Consider the following 23868-nt stretch of genomic DNA (forward strand, 5'->3'; position numbering starts at 1 on the left):
GCTAAATCCCCAGGGAACATTGGTGGGGGTGACAGGGAAATTGGGCAGGAGGAATGTTACAATCCTTTACGATCCTTTCAGTGTATGCCCCGCCGAAACTACATGCCAGGACGCTAAACAAAGTGACAGACATATTGTCAAAGACGCTGGGCACATTATTGGAGGGGGGGACTTCAATGAAGTGATGCATACACCCATCAATCGTACAGGGCATCATATACAGACAACATCTACTACACAGCTGACACACCTCGCTGAGACACTGGGTCTAGTAGATGTCTGGAGACACCTGCACCCAGGGATATGGCAATACTCATACTACTCCAGCGCCCATAGGGTCTACTCGCGCTTGGACTATCTGTTCCTCCAGAGTGGCGCAATACGGATACACGAGGCAGAGTATATGGCCAGAGGTTTGTTGGATCACTCCCCTCTATATGTAAGTATAGGAGACCGGAACCGAGCGAGACACATGAGCTGGAGACTGTCTGCATGGGACTTGCAGAACGCAACAGTGCTCAAGGGCATTAGGGCTGACACAAACATTTTCTTTGATGAAAACTTGGGCTCTGTGCAGTCGGGAGTGGTAATCTGGGAAACATATAAAACGGTCAGGGCACAAAACCGAGTAGCATGGCAGATGAGGAAAGATCAGGAACAGCTAACTAAACTAGAAGCTCAGATCCTAACCCTAGAGAGACGGAATATAAGGCAGACAGACTCCCAGATACTAAGACAGCTGACGGATGCACAACATCAATATAAAGCCCTGGCTACCCAGGCGGCCAAGGCACAGGCCAAGGTGACACAAACTCTAGGATGTCGGGGATAAATCGGGTAAGCTCTTGGCATGGCTTAGCCGTAAGGAAGTGGAATCCCGATGGGTAGTAAGCATTATAGATCCACAAGGGATGCCACTGGCAAGTGACTAGCAGATAGTGCAGACCTTTGCGTCCTATTACAAATACTTCTATGACGCTCGCCACCTGTGTCCGACCTCTGACATCACAAACTACCTAGCAGAGATACATATCCCATTATTTGACGATGTCGCTAAGGAGGGGGTTGACTTGGATCTTACAAAGAACTTAAATTGCTTGTAACCCAACTGCGGCCAGGTAGGACCCCCAGGGGCAAACGGTCTAGCAGCGGAACTCTACAAGACATGTACAGTTCTTAGTCCCTATCTTTTTAATCTCTTTCAAGAAGCATGTCAGGAGGGGGTCCTCCCATTATTACATATGGCCACAATAATCCCTATTCATAAGCAAGGGAACCCCAAAAATAAGTGCGAGTCCTACCGTCCAATATCCCTACTTAATACGGAGGTGAAGATACTGGCTACTATCCTTGCATCGAGACTCGGCCAAGTAATAACGACCCTAGTTCATCTGGACCAGTCGGGATTTCTACCCGGCAGGGTGACCAAACTGAATCTATGTAGGACCCATAACTGGATGATGGAGGTTAAGGATTGTGATACCCTTCACCTACTTCTATCACTGGACGCAGAAATGGCGTTCAACCCAGTCCACTGGCCCTTCCTCGAGGCCACCTGAATACATTTGGCATAGTTCTCAACTTTCGTAAATGGGTGGGACTACTGTATAGAGATCCCAGGGCTAGGGTTCGGGTAAATGGTAAGAACTTCAGAGACTTTCCTATTAGATGAGGTACCAGACAGCGCTGCCCTCTGTCCCCATTACTTTTTGCTCTCACAATAGAGACTCTAGCCTGTGCGGTCCGACAACATCCTGCGATACAGGTTTTTCGCATCAACCCTGGCGATACCCTGGAAGAAAAGATTTCTCTGTATGCGGATGACATACTTTTATATATCACGCACCCGACTGTCACGATTCCTACACTGTTCCGCATTATAGAGAGATGGACACCACTCGGGATATACAACAAACTGGCACAAGTCAGTAATATATAGCCCAGGTAGTCTAACGACTTGGCCCACACTCCCAGGGGATCTCCAGATAGCCCATATCGGGTTTATCTATCTAGGTATTTATCTCACCACTGAGAGGGATCTTTGCTACCGGAACAACATTAAACGCATACTCATGAATTTTACGGAAGATGCACAGCAATGGAAATCACTCCTGCTTACCATTTTAGGCCAGGCCGCTATGTTTAAAATGACTACTCTACGCCGATTTTTATGTGCACTACAAAACACGTAATTCCCCCTACCGCAATTGGCCTTCCGGGAAATTGAGGCAGAGCTCTGCTCACTTCTGTGGTAAGGGAAACAACCAAGAATCGCACTAACTACCTTACAATGCAATCAGTATAATGGGGGGATATCGCTCCCTGACAGAGATGGGCGGAACAACTAACCCCAGTGAATGATGGATACATGCGCTGGGGGATCATCCCACCTATAGACTTGAGAGGGAAACTATGGCTGGCCGTAACTGTCTGCACTACTTATACTGAAGCAGAGGCAAGGGAAGACTCCTCCCGGCCACTCAAGCTACGATAGAGGCGTGGGCTAGAGCAATTAAGGCAATGGGATGGCATCTGAAACTAACTAAACAGACGCCCCTCTGGCACTGCACTTAACTCAAAGAAATACACAAGTTGTGAGGCTTTAGTGGCTACGATGACATAGGTATATTCACCAGGTACACTTAAAAGCTTCACTACCCTACAGAAAGACTTTGCACTGCAGACCTCCCAGTTCCTCAAATATGCTCAATCTAGACACGCATGGCAAGCAGAGAACATAGATGATTTCCCACTGCCGGACTACGCACCCCTGGAAGGGAGATTGCTGCAGGAACATATTGTCACCAAGGCTGTGTCACTCACATATCGGACACTAAATAACACGCTGGATAGATTTGGCAAGTTGCGAGCAACCTGGGAAGGTAATTTGGGCACACTCGAAACCATAGATTGGGAGGCAGCCTTGATGTACCGTAGGAAGGTGGCAAGTAAATCACGCCTTCGCCTCATTCAACACAAGATAATGCACAGAGCCTATTATGACTGAGCCAGACTACACAAAATAGGCAGATCTAGTGACTCGAACTGCTTGAGATGTGGACATGTGGAGGGCGACTTTTACCACACTATTTGGGAATGCATTACAATACAGACCTATTTGAGGAGGATATTGCAGGCGCTGGGCAATACACTAGAAGTTTTTATACCCCTGGACCCTAAATTTATTTTGTTAGGAATCCCGGGAGATGTGGATTTTGGCCGATAGCAAATAATCTTTACTACACTAGCATTGGTTGTGGCGAAAAGGGATGTAGCGAGGATTTGGGGAGCCACAGAAGCTCCATCACTCCGAGAATGGAAAGCGGGGATGGACATGTATATGGCAGCAGAAAGGGTTAAGTACAAGGCAAGGGGGTGCCCGAAGAAATTCCATAGGGTATGGGGTAAATGGAGGACATATTATGGCTTTGATGCTTTGGTGGAAGATGATTAATTGGATCCCCGAGGGTTGTCCCTCTCAGACTTAATAACAGGTAAAAGGCCCGAGCGTCTAAGGGACAGAGAAACCCTGTGGAATCATGATACAATTATGTGGGTTTCTTGTTTGATGTTGATCTCTCAAAAGGCCCACCATGGCTATGAAGATGCACTGTTTGATGTATGGATCACTACTGTACGACACCAGATAACTGTAACCGATTTTATTATGGTCGTTTTTGTTTTGTTTGTAAAAATATAATAAAAACAGTTATAAAAAAATTCTCTCTGTTGCCACCCCACCTATTACTCTCTTCAGCATCTTGTCAATGGAGGTAACTTTAGGGGACTTGAGAGGTGACACTGCTCTTCCTTGACAATTTATTTTCCCCATGATAGCTCTAAGTCAAGGATTAAGGAATTGTTTAATTACTGAGTTGTCCCCAGAGTTCCTACAGAAGTGGCAACAGGAAAAGAGATGATTCACTCTGGGCAGTACCTTCTACTGGTGGCTATACAATATACAAGGATCAGGATCACACCCTCACTGTTCCTTTGCATGAAAGAGAGGGGTCCACCGAGTGTTATCTGGCTGCGGACGGCTAGATGGGCCTGGTCTTCACCCATGCATGTCCCATGCAGCCGAAGCCCGGGTGATTTTTGAACAGCGCCTCCGAGCACGGACTGGTGTCATCGATGGCTTCTTGGCACGATGGTTAGCGGGACTTGTGGTCTACCTCCTCTCTCCTGACAAAGCTCTCCCTGAACAGTTGGAGCCCCGAGAGATTATTTAACAGCACCTCCAGGCACGGACAGGCAGTGGCTTCCTGCCGCGAGGGCTAGGGAGGTTTATGGACTGCCCCTCTCTCCTCATGAAGCTATCCCTAACGATTTTTCAAAATATTCCAGTACCACAGAACTATTCCTAATAGAAGGGAACGTAATTTTATCTACAACCGGACCATTTATGGATTCAATCACAATAACAGTCAAAAGGACTAGATCATACCCCAAAATTAGGTGTATTTTTCAAAGAGGAAGAGAGAAAGGAAAAATCCCTTTCTTTAGATAAAACAACTCTCAACCCTAAAGTTATGACATGCTTCATTGCCCTCATATTTTATGTGAGGTGGAGCCAATCACTAAAAGGGAGCACTCGACATTATGTGCAGGAAAAAAGAAGGGGAAGTTAAACTTATCTAGAAGATCAACCCTATGCCTTTCTATTTTGCATTCCTCTGACAAGAGGTGTGGTGCCGCGGCCAAGGCGACTGACACCGGACGCTGGGGATCACGGTTCGATCCCCGGGTCCTGGCGGCATGGGTCTACCCAGCACCATGTGACTCTGGGCAATAGCTTGCTTAATCTTCCCAACGGCCCCCAGGGCCGGGATGCCTCCAAGTAGACGTGCGCTTTACAAACTGGATTTACATTTACATTTACAAGACAAAAACGTATGCTGGATGTATCAGAACAACCTTTCACCCACACATTTCAGCAAGACTTGGAAGCCGAAGTAGGTCAGGGCTTTCTTCAGGACATTGCACAATGCCTTACTACTCTCTACTCTTTTGCAGGATTTAAAAAAAATATTTGTGCCTCTACATATGACTGTGTTTAGAAAGAACACACTTTCATCTTGGTCACTAAAATCAAGCATCTATAATACTGGCTTGTTTCCGGAAATCTTGTGGTCCCTGATACTTGAAGCTAACAACCACCTGAAAGATGAGGAGGAAGTCGACTCCCTGAAGTCGCACATTTGTTAAGGGACCTTTATCGTTATTTAGCTTCCTCACTCTCCGCCAGATATCTCCCAGGGGGCAAATAGCATGAAGTATTCCCTGCTGTGGAAATAATTCATTACCAACTACATAAGAAGAGAAAAAATATACAGCTCTCCTAAAGGGAGCCTCACTGTTTGGAACATTTAGTGAGTTTTGAAGTATTACCCATCAGACTGAAATACATCATTTTCAGCATTCAAATGGCTTCAAGCCAACAGAAATCCACGTGCTTTCCCTTGAAACATTCTGCTATGTGTAACTCCATTCATAGTTAAATATTAGCTCTATGTGTCACTATGGTTTGGATCTATTTCATAATGTGATTTAACAGGAAAAAAACAGTCACATTCCATCCAAATAGACATGTTTTGCTTCTTCCCATCCCCTTCTACATCTTCAATGGCAATAAAAACCCATTAACAATTTTTTAGTTAAAAATGAAATGTACAAAAACAACTAAAGAAAAAGAATAACATCATTTTATAATCAAACCTATTTTGTCATGCAAATAAATGCGCAAGAGGCTGCCTTGTGGGAAGAAAGTTAAAACAGTAATACAGTACCTGAATCAATCTATCTGCCAGAGCAGCACTCTCCTACAGGACACACAGGAGATCCAGACAGGTAAGGAGAAGGGGAAAAGAGAGAGAAAGAGAAAGAGAACAAGAAAAAGGATAATCACCACAGCACTAAAATGTAAAGCTAGAAGCACAGACTGATAGAGCATCAACTACAGAAAGCAGAAACACCACTGAAACCAAAGCACCAGAGAAAGACAGAAGCTCAGGGGAGGTCATCAATTCTGTCACATTTGGTTGGCCATTAAGCCTTCTGAACTGTCATATGGAGTGAAAGGGAGTTAGAAAATGTTACCTTATTATTATCAGCATCATAATTATTATATTATTTGTTGATTGTCTGTGGAAGCATTCTGGAGTTCTGCAAATATTTTTGTTTGGTTCCTGCAATCTCTCTTAAGATGTTTTCCCCTCCAAGAAGAAAACAAGTTACTTACTGTAACTTCAGTTCCCCAGTATTAGTAACTTTCATAGATTCCCATGCTTTTGTATCATTTCCCTTCGTCGGAATGGTAGTCTCGGTAACAAAAATAACATAGCAGTAGGTACAAAAGAGAAAGAAAAAGGCCTAGGCCTCATTCCCTTTTGCAGCATATTACCCTCTTTTTGTGAAAGAGACCAAACTTAGGCATCAGCCAATCAAAAGAGCCTCACTCCATAGAACCCTCCTGAAGGAACCTCAGAGCCTCAGATTTTCGTAGCCGTTGTGTAACAGTCAACATATCTGCTGTAGGCTGAGCTTTCCCCGGGGAGGTGGGTGGGCACATGGGAATCTATGAAAGTTACCAATACTGTGGAACTAAGGTTACAGGTAAGTAACTTGTTTTCTTGCCCCAGTATTGGAACTTTCATAGATTCCCATGCTTTTGTATCAGAGTAGCAAGCAGTTAGCAATAAAAAACACATTTTGTGTCATAAATGCTTTGCAAAAGCCAACATGACATACAAATACAAAATGTGCAAAATAACGGAAGGTGGGATAGAAAGGAAAGCTCACCAATTATTGGAAGAGGTTCCTCAGGACAGCCTGGCCCACTGCCGCATCCTCGTGCTGTAAGGATTCCATGCAGTAATGCTTAGAAAAGGTGTGGACGCTGCTCCAGGTAGCAGCTCTGCAAATATCCTTAATCTGCACCCCCTCAAAGAGGGCTGTTGAAGAAGCCACTGATCTTGTGGAATATGCCCGAACCCTGCCAGTCAGTGGTTTACCTGCTGCAGTATGGCAATGTAGAATGGCACTCATAATCCATCTTGCAATCCCCTGTTTTGACAGCGGGAGACCTTTGCTCGGACCACCAAAAGCAACGAACAATTGGGAGGATTTCCGAAATCCTTTGGTACGATCCAAATAGAATTTTAAACATCGTTGTACATCCAGAGAATGCAGCGACTTATCCGCTGTTGCAGCCGGGTGAGAAAAGAACCCCTTTAGAATAACCAGCTCGTTCAAGTGGAAGTCCGAGGGTACTTTGGGTATGAACCTTGGGTTAGTTCTCAAGATAACTGTGTTCCTTTTAAATTGCAGGCAAGGCTCCTGGATTGTGAGAGCCTGCAATTCTCCAATACGTCTTGCCGATGTGAGGGCAAGAAGGAGAGACAATTTCCATGAAAGAAACTCCATGTCTGATCGATTAATTGGTTCAAATGGGCTTTTGATATGTTGAGTGAGGACTAGATTCAGGTGCCAAGTAGGAGGTGGAGGCCTCACTGGTGGATAGACCCGGAACAAGCCTTTTAGAAATTGCTTAACAATCCTGGAAGACCACAACGAAGGTCCAGACTCAGACCGTGTGTATCTTGAAATGGCTGCCAAATGAACCTTTATAGAAGAATGGGCCAGCCCAGACTTAGCCAGGAACAAGAGATAAGGTAGAAGCTGGTGAGGTTTTGAAGTAAAGGGGTCAACTTCCTCTCTCCTACACCAAATACAAAATCTCTTCCATTTGAAGTGGTAAGTCCTGTTCGTGGAAGGAGCTCTCGCCTGTGAGAGGACTTCTTTAATTTCGTTTGAGATGGGGAGATTCATAAATTCTCGCTGCCCAGGAGCCATGCTGTCAGGTGTAGTGATTGTGGATCTGGATGCCAAACCTGTCCTTCGGACATTGTGAGGAGATCTGGAATAGTCCTCAAGGGGAGAGGAGGAGCTAGCGACAACAGATGGAGCTCCATGTACCAGAACTGTCTCGGCCAAGCAGGGGCTATCAAGATCATCCTGCATGGTTCCACTTTGATCTTCCTGATAAGCCTCGGGATCAGTGGAATGAGAGGAAAGGCATAAACAAATGTCCTTGACCAGGCTATCGAAAGCGCATTCTCCAATGATCCTCCGTGGTGAAGCCTGCTTGCATAAGACCGGCATTTCTTGTTGGTCGGTGTGGCAAAGAGATCTATTGCTGGTCTGTCCCACTGGCTGAAGACCTCTTCTAGAACTCGCTGGTTCAACTCCCACTCGTGACTGACTGAGAATAACCTGCTCAGCCTCTCGGCGTTCTCGTTTAGAACTCTTGGCAAGTGTTCTGCCTTTAGCGACATCCCGTGAAGGATCGCCCATTCCCAGATCTCTTGAGCTTCCTGCGACAACGGAAGAGACCTGGTTCCTCCTTCCTTGTTCTCGTAATGCATGGCCGTGGTGTTGTCCGTCCTGATGAGTACTTGTGAACCTCCTAGGCGAGGGAGAAAGGCTTGTAGAGCCAGTTTTATTGCTCTTAGTTCCAAGAGATTGATGTGGAGCCGCTGATCGTGAGGAGACCAATGGCCACTGACATGCAGGTCTTGCATCACTGCTCCCCAACCTTCCAATGGCGCGTACATTGTCACTACTTGAGGAGACGGATCGCTTACGAAGGATAGACCTTGGGACAAGTTTCTCTGGTCTGTCCACCATAGGGCCGCTCTTCTCATCGTCAGAGTGACGGTCACCGTGTCGTCGAATGATCCGTGAATCTGTTTCCATTGGATGTCCAGTTGTTCCTGCAGAGGACACATTCGCAGTCTGCAGTGAGGAATCAGAGGTATCTATGATGAAATTACCCCCAGCAGAGATTTGTAGCGGCGTACTGAAAGACACCTTCTTTTTCGTAAGTCCCGAGACATGGTCTGCAGTTTTTCCCGCCTCTCTAGGGTTGGGAAAGCCTTTGAGAGTTTTGAGTCCAAGATGGCTCCCAGGAAACGTGCCTTTCTGGACGGAACCAGAGATGATTTGTCTTTGTTTAAAGTGAGCCCTAGATTTTGAAACAGGTTTGTACAAGCCTGAACAGCGTCCCGCGCTGCTTCCCTGGTCGGGGCTTTCAGCAACCAGTCGTCCAGGTAGGGGAAGACTTGAAAATGATTCCTTCGCAGGAATGCAGCTGCTGGCGTCATCACCTTCGTGAAGATCCTCGGGCTGAGCGAAGACCAAAGGGTAAAACCCTGAATTGAAAGTGGCTCTTGGCTACTGTGAATCATAGAAACCTTCTGTGTGTTAGGTGAATCGGTACATGAAAGTACGCATCCTCGAGATCGAGCGTGGCCATGAAATCCCTCGGATTGATCAGCCGCAAGATGTCTTGAAGAGAGACCATCCGGAAAGACGGGGAGATGAGATAGGTGTTGAGCTCCCTGAGATCTAAAATGGGGCGCAATTTCTCTAGCGTCTTCTTTACCAGGAAGAACCTGGAATACAATCCCTGTCCTCTTTGGTTGGAGGGAACCGGCTCTATAGCCCCCTTCAGGAGCATTTGATGAACTTCGAGCCGCAGGTGTTTCGATGGAATGGCTGCAGGGGGCTTGGGTTGTGGGATTTGAGTAAATTCCAAGGTATGGCCCTTTCGAATGATGTTGAGCACCCAACAGTCCGATGTTATCCTGGACCAATTTTGAAGGTATTGGGATACCCTGCCTCCAACTGATGACTTTTTGGAGGAGGGTACAGTAGGAAGAGCCAGGAGGCCGCTATTTTCGCTTGGACGTATCACGTCCCTGGCGAGCCTGTTTCCCTTTGTTGTAAGGCCGGGAGTAATTGGAGGATTGGCCCTGCCATTGTTGATAAGGCTGGCGTATTGTTGTGAACCTGAGCCGTAGGATGAGTATCTCTGTTGTTGATAAGATCCTCTGTAGTTTGTACTTCTGCCTTTGGACACCTTAAAAGGAGTTTTGCAGTACTGAAGCGTACCCAAAGATCTGGAAGTCTCAGTGTCTTTTTTGATGTCCTGGAGAGTGTCGTCAGTCAATTTCCCGAATAGTGCTTCTCCATCAAAAGGAAGATCTAAGACTTTATTTTGGATCGCGGGTCGAAACCAGGTCACCTTCAGCCACCCCTGGCGACGGAGGACCGCAGCTCCAGCCAAAGAACGAAATGCCGTTGTGGCAATGTCCATGGCGCAGTCAATGATCTCCATTGAAGTCGCCTCTCCTTCTTGTAAGACCTTTTTTGCCTCTGCTTTCGATTCTGGAGGAAGCTGATCCAGGAACGGTGCAACATCATACCAAAGCTGGCGGTCGTATCTGCCCAATATTGCCAGGGCATTAGCTGCCTGCACCAGAGGACTCACCATTGAAGAGAATCTCTTCCCAGCATTGTCCAATCTCCTTCCTTTCTTGTCTGGAGGAGTCGTTAAAGGAGCAGAGGGGTTGCGGGATTTTCTCTGTGCCGCTTGAGAAATAACCGAGCCCGGTCTTGGGTGGCCCATTAAGGCAGCTGGACCATCCTCAGGCGCTTTGTACTTTTTATCCAGACGCGGTAGTACATGGACCACCATTGCTGGGTTTTTCATAGCCTTAAGGCCTTCATCCCACAGATGTTGCACTATTGGTATGGACCTTGTCGTCTTCCTATAAGGTTCCTTGAAATCATACAAGAAACATTTGGATGTCACCGCAGGCATTGCCAACTTGAACTTGCCAGCCGCTCTCTCCATCAGCTGATGAAAATCCCCTACATCCGCTGGCAGGGAATCCACCGGATCCGGACATGGAGATGGAGGGTCCAGAATGATGTATTCATCCCATTCAGTAGCTTGATCAGTTTCATTATCCGAATCATGATCCTCATCCGAGAAATAATCATGGCTGTCTGCTGGTCTGGAAGGCTCTTGTGGAATGGATGTCTGTGGCTGAGGGGACACCTGAGCAGGTAAGTCAGGAACAGCAGCTGAGGCAGGAGCAGAGACAGGCGCGGCTAGCGCAACTGGAGCCAGAACAGGCGCTGCAGCCTTAGATTTGTAATCCTGCAGCATCTTATGCAGGTCCTGCAAGAAAGAAGATGGTACCGAAACCATGTCTTGACCTGAATAATGCTGTGATTGGGCAGCCTGATGACGATAACCATCTTCTTGGTCATACCCTCCTTCAGAGTCCGTCTCCTGACACTTGACCAGAAGTTGAGAGGGACTGTTAGCGTAGCCATATGAGTCCTGATCATCCTCATCTGACTCCTCCTCATCCAATAGTAGAGCTGGAGGCAAGGGGGTTACCCTCCTTGGAGATGTCATCTCCGGTGTAATTCTTGTCAAAGAAATAGTGATTCTTTTCTCCGATGTCAAGATCGTCGACGGTCCCGTCGGCGATGGTACTGTGAATGCCGTCGACGGAACATGCCTAGTCGACACTTGAACACTCAACGACGAGATTGGAGTCGTCGATGTCGTCAACGTCGAGATTGTCGACATTCCAGCCGTCGTTGTTGTTAATGTTGTCGTCGTCGAGGCCCTCGTCGGCGACCCTGTCGATGTCGACATCGTCGCCAACATCGTCGCCCATGTCATGGACCTCGCCGTAGCAGTCGTCGTCGATGATGCCGTCGTCAGTGACCTTCCCGTCGACGCTGTTGCAGCTGTCGTCGACTCTTCCATCCTCGTCGACTATACCAATTTCAGTTTTGGCTTCAATTCCACCGTCGACGACACCTTCATTGTCGATGACTTGGAACTTCTGTCAGAAGATTGGGAAGGGGGTTTCTTGAAGGCTGGATCAGTCTTCAAACCCTTAGAAGGCGTAGATGGTCCTACCCTCTCCTTTTCACTATGGTGAGGAGATTCGCCTGGACCTTGGCTCTCAGACTCTCTGGTTTTTTTTTTGAGGCCTTAGAAGGATGTTCCACAGAAGGAGAAGGGGAACCCCTACCCCTTTTGACTGACCTTCTAGATGACACAGCTGACAATGAATCCTCACTGTCACTTGAAACCTCGTGTTTCCTTTCCTTCTGCTTTTGGAGCTAGGTAAGAAGTCTACCAGCACGATCCCGGAGGGTCTTGGTAGAAAAAGTGTGGCATATCTTGCAATCCTCTGCCTTATGATCCGGATAGAGGCAATAAATACAATCCTTATGTTTATTCTCCACAAACAACCTTTTCTTGCCACAGGTGGAACATGGTTTGAAAAGGGCCTTCTTCTTCTCCTTGTCAGCCATCCTTGTACAATCCTGAAGAGAAATCCTTTTTTTTTTTTTTTTTTTAATTTTTATTAAACATTTTCAAAGAATTTTTCTCAGCGTTGTCCTGCAATTGATTACAGCACAATCTGATTACATAAATACTTAAGTACATTATCATACATTTTGTGGCATACCAAAAACAGAAAGCATATAGATAAAAATCCTACGCATAAATGATGCCCACATTTATACATCAATTGATAGCAGAACGACAACTGAATATAAAATGAAATAGAGGGAGGAAATAAACAGGATAAAGACCATAGAATACAAAGAAAAAAAAGATAGAAGAAAGAGTCTTTCTTTCACTGTGCTGGGTTCATCCTACTATTTTTCCACCCCGTAATAGGTTGCCATATCCTATTACCTAAAGCCTTAGCCCTCCTTCCTTTTCTTTCATAAATTGCTTTTTCTAGGTTGTATATTGACAGAAGACTTGCAATCCATTCCTGGAATGGGGGGGGAGCTTTATTCAGCCAGTTTCTTGCTACACATAAGCGATAGACTGCGAGTGAGACAAAAATAAACTCTACTGGCATATCATCTGCCGTGCAACCCACCCCTAGTATAACTAATTTATCAGTGAGTTGAATCTTAAGGCTGAGTGATTTATCAAAAAAGTCCTCTATGGCTTTTTTCAAAGTAAACAATTGTGGGCATTGCGAAAACATGTGTATGATGTCTGCTTCATTTGAATTGCAGCGGGGGCATGTTATACCTGACGTGCCACCCCATTGTGCTATTCTGGCCGGGGTATGATAGAGGCAAAATACCGTCTTGAAGTGCTGTGATTGAAGAGTCGCGGAACATAACACTGTTCTGCCCAGATCCAAAGACGTCTGGAAAGTTTCTAATCCTGACTCCAGTTTTTCAGCCCATTTTTGTGCATACTTAGTCCTTTCATCTGTTTTATTTCCTTTCAATTCTGCATAAAGTTGTCTAATTGTACATTTATTAGTTATTTCTAAATATTCCATCACTTTACAATGTCCCATTCCTGCCGGGCCACCATGTTTTTGAGTTAAAAAGCTCCTAACCTGGAGATATTTGAAAAAGCTGTTGTTTTCTAGCCCAAATTTACTTTTTAAGGTCGCGAACTGTAACATATTCCCCTGATTGTCCATTAAATTCCCTATTTTCCCTATCCCCTTATTATGCCAGTCTCGCATAGTACCATCCCTAAAAATCTCCTCCGGTAATGAACCATTTGAAAATAGCCGCGTATAGTTATTAAACCTACCCAATCCCAATTTTTTCGACACTCCTTGCCACACCCTGTAGGCTGCCTTTAAGGTCTTAAATCTTGTATGCTTGAAATAACTAAAATCTATTGTATTTAGGAACCCATTTTCAGCCTCCTCCCCCAGTAGTGTTGTATAGACGTTGTAGGCATTATTTGATCCTGTCTCGGTTTCTCCTGTGTTCTCTCTGCCTCCCCCTCCTAAAAGCCCCCAGCAATACTGTATTACAGCTGCCCAATAGTAGAGCCTGAAATCCGGCGCCCCCCAACCGCCTTTATCTCTGCCTAAAGTGTGGCATATCTTGCAATCCTCTGCCTTATGATCCGGATAGAGGCAATAAATACAATCCTTATGTTTATTCTCCACAAACAACCTTTTCTTGCCACAGGTGGAACATGGTTTGAAAAGGGCCTTCTTCTTCTCCTTGTCAGCCATCCTTGTACAATCCTGAAGAGAAATCCTGTAGAAAACTTTTGAAAACAGATGAAATGAGCAGAGCTCAAAGAAGACTCTCTAAGCACAACGTGCGGTACAAAATCTGAGGCTCTGAGGTTCCTTCAGGAGGGTTCTATGGGGTGAGGCTCTTCTAATTGGCTGAAGCCTAAGATTGGTCTCTTTTACAAAAAGAGGGTGATATGCTACAAAAAAAAAAGGAATGAGGCCTAGGCCTTTTTGTTTCTCTGTTGTACCCATTCCGACGACGGGGAATTATACAAAAGCATGGAAAGCTATGAAAGTTCCAATACTGGGACAATCGTGAGATCAATGTTTCTATCGCTTCCAACAGGATACATATAGGAAGTAGCAATACCTCACTGTGCTTCAAATCTATTTTTATGGCCAATTGCTATGCAGGGATTAGTGGTAACTTTGCCACTATGTGTGAGATAGAGGTAAATTACAGGTCAACAGAAGATTACTTAATGATGACAACCTTTAGTCACCATGAGCCTGGCTTGGATGCTAATCAGTAAATATGACCGTTATTAGACAAACGATCTTGAATATTATTGAAGATCCCGTGACAGAGAACCATTAGCTTTTAACCTTAACATGATATTTGTTTTGAAGAATGTTCAGATGTGCCTCATTCCCATGTCCTCTGAAAGCCAATCAAGCCACCAATCTGCTGTAATAAGCTTACATCACCAAATGAATGAATTTGCATATGTATAGTTATTGATTTGTAGGTGGTATGGTTTGAAACCTTCGGCACCAAAGCACATTAATGAGGAGCAAGAGTCATCAAACTAGTTAATTCCATGTTTATAGTGTACAAAGTCTCTTTAGATTACTGACCTGACATCAAATTTAACCATCACTTTAAAAGGGAGCACAACAGCAGGATCTAATAATGGGAAAATGTAAGGGCCAAACAAACTTGTGTCGCAGAGAAATTGCTCTGAATAAAACAAATCAGAACATAACTGGATACTTGTATAAATCCCACAAGTGCATCCCATATTACTATTAATACTGCCTAATCCGAGGTAGAGTGCCTTGATTGACGGGGACATGTACAATTCAATTCACTAAGGGCCAGATGTGCAATCATCAGAGTTTTCGGCTCACAAATTGCGACTTTTAGCGACTCGCTAAAAATTTGCGAGTCACAAAACATAACGTACAACAGTGTTTGAGACACTGTTTGCGATTCCTAAATAGGTCACAATGGACCTGCCTCATTAATATTCATGAGGCAGGTCACAATTTGCAACCCACTAGGAATGACCGGCACTCACAGGGATGGACACCTGCTAGGGGCAGCAGACCACCATGTCTCTGACTGCTTTTTAAATAAACATAAACCAATAATATCTCAATTGGATTCACTAAAGAAGCAGATATATTTGTATATACAAGATATTACAACGAACCTGGGCGAAAAAGGAAGAGAGACTCCAAAGTGCAGTTTTTAGAAGTGCATATAGCATCATGTATTTAAGGACATATTTTATATACAAAACAGTCAAACGGACTGGAGGAGAGGTGAGGGGGATGTTGGTGGGTGGGGGAGGTGTAGACAGGAGGCGTTTAGTAGAAGCCACTTGCTGGAGGGAAATTGTCCAGAGATGTGGTCACGTTCTGGCTAGACTGCAAAAGTGATATTACAGGGTTGATGGCACTCGATTTACTAAGTCGGGTATCAGGGAGATATCTGGGCGGTGGGGGGCAAGGGGAGGTAGGTGGTGGGGAAGGGAGCGCGTAGCTCAGAGGAGGTCAATGTGAAGAAGAAGACTTACAGAAGGGGGTGGCTCAGAAACAAAGCCCCTTTCTGGCTCAGGAGGCGATAAATGGTTGGATGCTTGCCAGGGTGAATTGGTCCGCAAAGAGCATCTCCTTGAAGTTCCCTGAATGGGGGAAACAGGGGGAGGTAAGGTAAAGTGCAAGGAGGGGGACATGGTGCGAGCAATCTAAGACATGGCGCGGGGGGGGGGGGGGGGGAACGGACACTGACGTGTGTTTGGAGCCGTGGTAGATTGCTAACGCGGTTAATTCGGTCAGTTGAAAGTGTCCACTTGAGGGATCCTGGATGAGGGAGACAAGGGTAGTGCAGTGTACATGGCTGGCGGGGGACGGTGCGAGCATACTAAGAATCGGCGCAGGGGGGAACACTTATGTGTGTTTGGATACTAGGCGCAGAAAAGGACCCTGTTTGGCCTGTTGGGAGATAGGGCCCGATAATCAGGGAGGGGGAAAGGGCAGTGAAGAAAAACTGCCAAGTGCTTTTTAGGGCGGAGAACAGACTGGTGTAAGTCCGGGTTATGGAGCTCAGTTTCATAAACAAAATTTGGTATGCAATATGGAAAACATTTGCATTGATGTCCAATAATGTGGCATTATGAGTAAATACATAACTAGATTTAGAAAGAAATGTATCTAATGTGGAGGACATTGCACACAAGGGGCTATCAATTATAATCGCGGTAAAAGGAGGAGGTACCGCATAAAATGGCAAGTGTGGTAAAAATGAACAAGTTACTTACCTTCGGTAACGCTTTTTTTGGTAGATACTATATCTGCCTGTGGATTCCTCACCTTGTGAATATCCCCCTTGCGCCAGCAACATTCGGAAATTCTTTTCGTAGCCTCGCGCCGACGTGGATAGGACGTCACAGAGACACGGCTCCGCTCGCGACTCCGCTGACGTCACCGACGCCTACAATAGGCCCACGCCGGTGTGATGAAATCAGTTCCGCCTTTTTTCCGTGCCATCGAGGCACACGGACGGACCAATGACAGTAGATATATACAAAGTATACACAGTATACAATAGTCAAGGCAAAACACACAGTGTAAAGCAAATGCAGGAAAGCAAATGAAACATTTCCTTGACATCAAAATAAATATACATTACAGTACAATAACTCTGGCATAGAAGAGTGGACAACGGGGAGGCGGGTGGGTCAGTGAGGAATCCACAGGCAGATATAGTATCTACCAGAAAAAGCGTTACCGAAGGTAAGTAACTTGTTCTTCTGATAGATACATCTGCCGTGTGGATTCCTCACCTTGTGAATAGAGTCCCACAGCAGTCCCCACTCCCGGAGGAGGGTGTCCACTCTTCTAAACCAGGAAATCCTGAAGGACAGAGCGCGCAAAGTGGCCGTCCCTCCTGACTTCGGTATCCAAGCAGTAATGCTTCGCGAAAGTGTGGAGGGAAGACCAGGTTGCCGCCCTACAAATGTCCTCCACAGGAACACCTCTAGCCAAAGCAGAGGTAGTTGACTTAGCTCTAGTGGAATGAGCCCTAATACCCTCTGGAGGTTCCTTACCGGCTAAAGAGTAGCAGATCTTTATACACAGAACGATCCATCTTGATAAAGTTCTTTTATGAACCGCTCTTCCCTTCTTGCAGCCAGCAAAGCCAATGAAGAGTTGATCGTCCAAGCGACAGTCTTTAGTTCTGTCCAAATAAAAAGACACCGCCCTCTTAGGGTCCAGACGGTGCAACCTCTCCTCCTCCTTGGAAGGGTGTGGGGGAGGATAAAAGGTAGGGAGGGTAATGGATTGACCAAGGTGGAAAGGAGTCACCACCTTAGGAAGAAAAGCAGCCCTGGTCCTTAGAACCATCCGATCAGCATGTATGGTCAGGAACGGGGGCTTGGAACTTAGAGCTTGAAGCTCACTCACCCTCCTTGCCGAGGTAATTGCAACTAGGAAAACTGCCTTAAAGGTTAAAAGCCTCATAGGACATTTATGAAGAGGCTCAAAGGGAGAGCCCATCAGAAAAGTCAGAACAAGATTCAAGTCCCACTGAGGTACAATAAAAGGGGTAGGAGGAAACTTGTTTACAAGACCCTTCAAAAACCTCAAGACTACAGGTGACTTCGAAAGAGAGGGCTGATCAGGCAAACAAATAAAAGCCGACAGCGCCGAAAGATAGCCCTTAACTGTGGCAACTGCCAGCCCCTGTTGCGCCAAAGAAAGAGCAAACCGGAGCACATCTGATAAATGGGCTCTCAACGGATCAATATCATTCTCACCACACCAAATAACAAACCTAGACCATTTATAAGAATAGACAGTCTTAGTGGAGTCACGTCTGGCAGACAAAATGACATCCACCACATCAGGTGTGAGAGAATAGGAAATCAGGTTGCCCCGTTCAATCTCCAGGCATGAAGGTGCAATGTCTGGAGGTGGGGGTGTAGAACCTGCCCCTCCATCTGAGAGAGGAGGTCTGCCCTGAGAGGGAGACGGAGCGGCGGGTGAGAGGAGAGGTGGAGTAGATCTGTATACCACACCCTTCTTGGCCAATCCGGGGCGACCAATATAACCTGGGCCCGGTCTTGGCGAATTTTCCTCAGAACCCGAGGAATCAAGGGTATGGGAGGAAACGCGTAAAGGAGTTGATTTCCCCAACTCAACTGAAACGTGTCCCCCCAAGGCTCCTTGCATCGGATACTGGAGACTGCAGAATAACGGGCAGTGAGCATTCTCGCGAGTGGCAAACAGGTCCACCCGAGGAGTCCCCCACGTCCGAAAGCCGTGACGAACCACCTCCGGATGAAGCCTCCACTCGTGGTCGGCAGAGAACTGCCGACTGAGACTGTCTGCACGCACGTTCAGAACCCCGGCCAGATGATTTGCCATCAGACAAATCTGGTGGTCCTGAACCCAGGACCAGAGACGCAGAGCCTCTCTGCAGAGACACTGCGACCCCACTCCTCCCTGCTTGTTGATGTACCACATCGCGGTCGTGTTGTCCGTCAGGACTTGGATCGACTGACCGCGAAGGGAAGGGAGGAAGGCCTTGAGCGCCAAACGTATCGCCCGCAACTCTAGAAGGTTGATGTGAAGCAACCTTTCCTCTGGAGACCAAAGTCCCTTGACCTCCAGATCCCCCAGATGAGCACCCCACCCTAGAGTGGATGCATCCGTTATCACCGTGGCCACCGATGGAGGAAGATGGAAAGGCTTCCCTTGAGACAGGTTGCCTTCCACGCTCCACCAAGACAGATCCGCTGCAGTTTCTCTGGAGATCTTCACCGACTCCCCGAGATCTCTGTTGTGCTGATACCACTGCCTGCGGAGGCACCACTGGAGTGCCCTCATGTGCCAGCGTGCATGGTTGACCAGGAGAATGCAAGAAGCCATCAGACCGAGCAGGCGAAGGACCTTCAGGACTGGAACGACCGCTCCAGGGTAAAACAAAGGAACCATTTCCTGTATGTCGCGAATCCTTTGAGGTGGAGGGAATGCACGACAAACAGTAGTGTACAGTACGGCACCTATGAACAGGTTGCGCTGGGAGGGCACCAGGTGAGACTTGGGTACATTTATCGAAAAACCCAACCTGAACAACAACTGAGTTGTCTCCTGCAGATGATGGAGCACCTTCTCTGACGACTCCGCTTTGATCAGCCAGTCGTCCAAATACAGGAACACAGGTATCCCCGATCTCCTGAGATGAGCTGCCACCACCGCCATCACCTTGGTGAAGACTCGAGGCGCAGTAGTAAGACCAAACGGAAGGACCGCAAACTGGTAGTGCTGCGACCCAACCGTGAAACGGAGATACTTCCTGTGCGACTTCAGGATGGGTATATGGAAATACGCATCCTGCAAGTCGAGCGACACCATCCAGTCTCCTTCCATCAACGCTTGAAGAACCTGAACAAGGGTGAGCATCTTGAATTTCTCCTGCTTCAGATAGAGATTCAAGATCCTGAGATACAGGATAGGACGAAGCCTGCCATCCTTTTTGGGGATCAGGAAATACCGGGAGTAGCATCCCTGACCCCTTTCCTGCTCTGGGACCACCTCTATCGCACCCTTTCGTAACAGAGTTAGAACCTCCTCCTGCAGAAGAGACAGATGTTCCTGGGTGCAAAAACCTTGACAAGGAAGGTAAACAGGGGGGAATTCCCGAAAGGGAAGGGCATACCCATTTTCTACAAGATTGAGAACCCAAAGATCTGTCGTAAACGATTCCCAATCCTGTAGAAAATGGGTAAGCCGACCCCCAACCGGACCCACATGATCCTGAATAGCGGATCTAGGGCTGCTTTTCTGCGGTAGGGGGGTTGGAAGAGGTGGAGGAAGAGGAGGGCTGACGTCCACGAGGACGCGCTCTTTGTTTTCCCCTGTACGATCTGTACACTGAATTTTGCTGCTGCTGCTGTTGCTGCTGCTGCTGCTGTTGGCCTTGCCGGAAATTCCGAAAGGAGCGACCAAAGCCCCTGAACCTTCTGCCGGAAGAAGTGCCCCCGATCTGGAGGCCCAAAGACTTCGCTGTTGCTCTGCAATCCTTGAATCGCTCAAGAGCCGCATCCGCCTTCTTCCCAAAGAGACCTGAGCCATCAAAAGGAAGATCAAGCAGAGTCGCCTGAACATCAGCCGAAAAGTCCGAAGACTTCAACCAGGCTGACCTCCTAGTGGCAACAGCGGTGCCCATAACACGAGCCACAGAGTCAGCAGTGTCCAGAGCACTCTGAATTACCTGGCGGGCTGCCGCCTGAGTGTCAGAAATCACCTCCTCAAAATCCTTCGGGTTTGCGTCAGGAATTTTTGGAGCCAGGATACGCAAGGAGTCCATCAGGGCATGCACATACCTCCCCATTAGGCATGTAGCATTAGTTGACTTCAAGGCCATACTAGCCGATGAAAAGGTCTTTTTTGCCACCTGGTCCTGTTTCTTTGCTTCCTTCTCACAAGGAACCTGAGGAAAGGCACTAAGACTCTTCTTTGAACAGGCAGCCTGAATGACCAGGCTCTCCGGCGAAGGATGTGAAGACAGAAAAGCCGGGTCCTCAGGAGCGGCCCTGTACCTCCTTGCAACACTCTTTGATACCGCAGGAGCCGACAAAGGTTTCTTCCACACTTCCATAATAGGATCAGTCACGGCATCATTGAATGGAAGTAAAGGCTCAACCACAGAATTCGGTGAATGCAAGACTTCTGTGAGGAGATTAGACTTGAATTCCACAGTAGGCAGAGTCAATTGAAGAAGCTCAGCAGCCTTCCTCATAACCAGATGGTAAGGCTGGATATCCTTAGAGGGAGCACCTGAGCCTGAGGGCAACTCCCACTCTGGAGAGAAATCAAGGGTCCCTGAATCCGCCAATTCCTCAAAACAGCTCTCCTCTAGTTCACCTTCTTCAACATCAGACTGCGAGTCCATGTATCTCTGCTCCTCCAAAAGGCGTTGTGCTTCCCTTCTTGACCTCTCCTTTACACGCCTCGCAGCCGGATCCACCAGCGGCTTCGACGGATTCGGGGCCGGCGCCGGTAATGAATCCGACGGCACAGAAGAATGCCCTCGAGGATGATCAGGAGCAGACGACGCCGGAATCGGCGTCGACGACTTCGGCGGAGCCGGGATTTGCCAATGCGGCGTCGAAGCCGGCATGTAAGGCATAAACGGAGCCGGAGGATAGGAGTGAGGAACTCCCAGGCTGAATGCCAAAGGACCAATGGGACCCGAAGGTGCACCAGAGGGGTACCACGCCCTTGAGAAGACACCATACATTGCGTTAAGAAACGCTGAAGGGTCCTGGCCTGGAGCAGGAAAGGGCGGCTGAAAACTATCAGGCCGGTCCTGAGGAGGGATCGAATTCGGCTCATCGACAGGCGCAGAATCCACATCCTCCCGGGCCTCTTCCTCTTCTCGGGCCGGGGACGGCGCCGGAGACGGATTCGGAACCGGTGAAGCATTCGGAGCCGGAGATGGAGACCGTCCACGCGACTCAGATGGCGAGGCCTCACCTTTATGCTCAGAGACTTCGAGGGTAACCACCTTCGAACGTACCTTCTTCGGTGACCTCGACCTCGAGCCCGACTCCTTACCAGACCGACGTCGGGACTCATGTCTCCTCTTCTTGTGCTTCTTCTTCGACTTCGAAACATGATCCGACGCCGACTTCGAAGACGACCTCTCTCGAGAAGCAGATCTCGACCTCGCCCTGGACTTCGACCTCGCCCTTCGAGAACGAGACCTCGACGACTTCTCCTTTCCAGCTTTCACCTTAGCAACCAGAAGTTTGGCCTCTCTCTCCCTCAGGGCCTTCGGATTCATCTTCCGACACGAAGAACAATCCTCCACATCATGGTCGGAACTTAAACACCAGATGCAGTCTTCATGGGGGTCGGTAATGGACATCATTTTAACGCACTCCCTGCAGGGCTTGAAGCCAGTCTTCTTGGATGACATCTTCGAAGAGACAGGATACAGAGAAGCAGAATTAAGTAACAAAACGGCAACAATGTACCAGTAGGCTACAGAGATTCCCGATAACCGTTAGCGTCGACGACGCGGAAAAAAGGGAACTGATGTCATCACGCCGGCGTGGGCCTATTGTAGGCGTTGGTGACGTCAGCGGAGTCGCGAGCGGAGCCGTGTCTCTGTGACGTCCTATCCACGTCGGCGCGAGGCTACGAAAAGAATTTCCGAATGTTGCTGGCGCAAGGGGGATATTCGCAAGGTGAGGAATCCACACGGCAGATGTATCTATCAGAAACAAGGATTCATTATACATAAGTCTGTTCTCAATAGTAGGCAACTGTTGTGCATTAGGAACATTGTATAGAAGAATCAATATTGCGAGTACAAAATTCATAGGCAATAGGTGGAGGCGAAAAATGAAAGCAAGTATGTTTGTATTGGGTAGTGGAAGGGGAGGCGGGGGTAGGGGGGTTGGCTTGCTAACTGACAGCTAAGATGTAGTAATAGGGTACTGGAAGAGTAACAACGTGTGTACCAAGAGAGTGAAGATGCTGTGAGGCAGGCTGTGGTACAGGGATGTTTAAAGACTTAAGGACAACATCTAGTGTCATGGTGATGGTCAGTAGTGGAGAGGGCATATTCGGGGTATGGTGTAGCTGTGTTAACTAAGGCCCAAAGAGCCATCTCGGGCATGTATGTTAAGGCAGGAGTGGCATGGCACAGTAAGGTAGTTACGCTTGTAAGGTACTGTTCCATTCATCAAGTGTATTTAATCCCTGGTTCACAGATGTTGCAGATTGTTATCCATTTACACTCTCTGCGATTCAAGAGTATCGGGAGATTACCGCCTCTTAGGGGTAGGGTGGGTTATTCGATCACTTGCCAAAACATTTAGAGACTGAGCTCCATAACACGGACTTATACCAGTCTGTTTTCCGCCCTAAAAAGCACCCGGCAGTCTTTCTTCACTGCCCTTTCCCCCTCCCCCTCCCGCCCCTCGGATGACACTGTTGAACCCACGACCTATCAGCCACTCCTGCACCTCCTAGCCTCGCCCACCCCGGAACTACATACTGCTGATTCCCACAGCCCCATTATACTGCATAGCCAGTCGCGGACCGTGATTCGATCACACACCTCCTTCGTGCCCCGGACTCAGACGGTGGCTCTGCTCCACATTTCAGGTAAGCACGCTGTCCTGCTAGTTTCTTATCACCCTCCCTTTATTTTCCGCCCACTCACCTACTCGCTACAAACCGGCCTCCCCTTCTTCCATCCTTATCCTAGGCATCCAAGCCGGGACCCGGACAGCGTTTCCATTTGTTTCCGCATCCAATCGCCTAAACGGGCCAGAACGGGGCTCCGTTTCTGTGCCAAGTTTCTAAACATACGCAAGTTTAGAAAAAAACTCTAAACCCCCCCCCCCCATTGTTGATTCCTTGTATGCTCGCATTTTCCCCCTTCCGCCTTTACATTGACCTCCCCCTGTCTCTCTCATCCAGGATCCTTCGAGGGGACACTTTCAACGGACCTTTGTACCCTTACTATTAATCAACCAAGTATCCACGCTGGAACCCAGACAGCGATTCCTCGATCCTGCTAGGTCTTCCCTGCCCTGATTATCGCAACCTATCTCCTAATGGGCCAAACTGCGCCTAGTATCCAAACACATGTAAGTGTTCCTCCCCCCCACCAGCGCCGATTCTTAGTATGCTCACACCGTCCCCCGCCCGCCATTTACACTGC

General features: G+C 47.6%; 1 protein-coding gene across 1 annotated transcript in view; it reads right to left on the reverse strand.

The window, feature by feature from the left end:
* Positions 1 to 23868, reverse strand: part of EVI5L (ecotropic viral integration site 5 like) — a 1294704-nt gene that overhangs the window by 463191 nt on the left and 807645 nt on the right. Inside the window, exon 13 of the mRNA XM_086928161.1 lies at positions 5790 to 5822. Coding sequence (XP_086784287.1) covers positions 5790 to 5822 — 33 coding nt within the window. The remainder of the gene's footprint in view (positions 1 to 5789; positions 5823 to 23868) is intronic.

Source organism: Lissotriton vulgaris, chromosome 1_1, assembly GCF_964263255.1.
Source record: "Lissotriton vulgaris chromosome 1_1, aLisVul1.2, whole genome shotgun sequence".
Lineage (NCBI taxonomy): Eukaryota > Metazoa > Chordata > Amphibia > Caudata > Salamandridae > Lissotriton > Lissotriton vulgaris.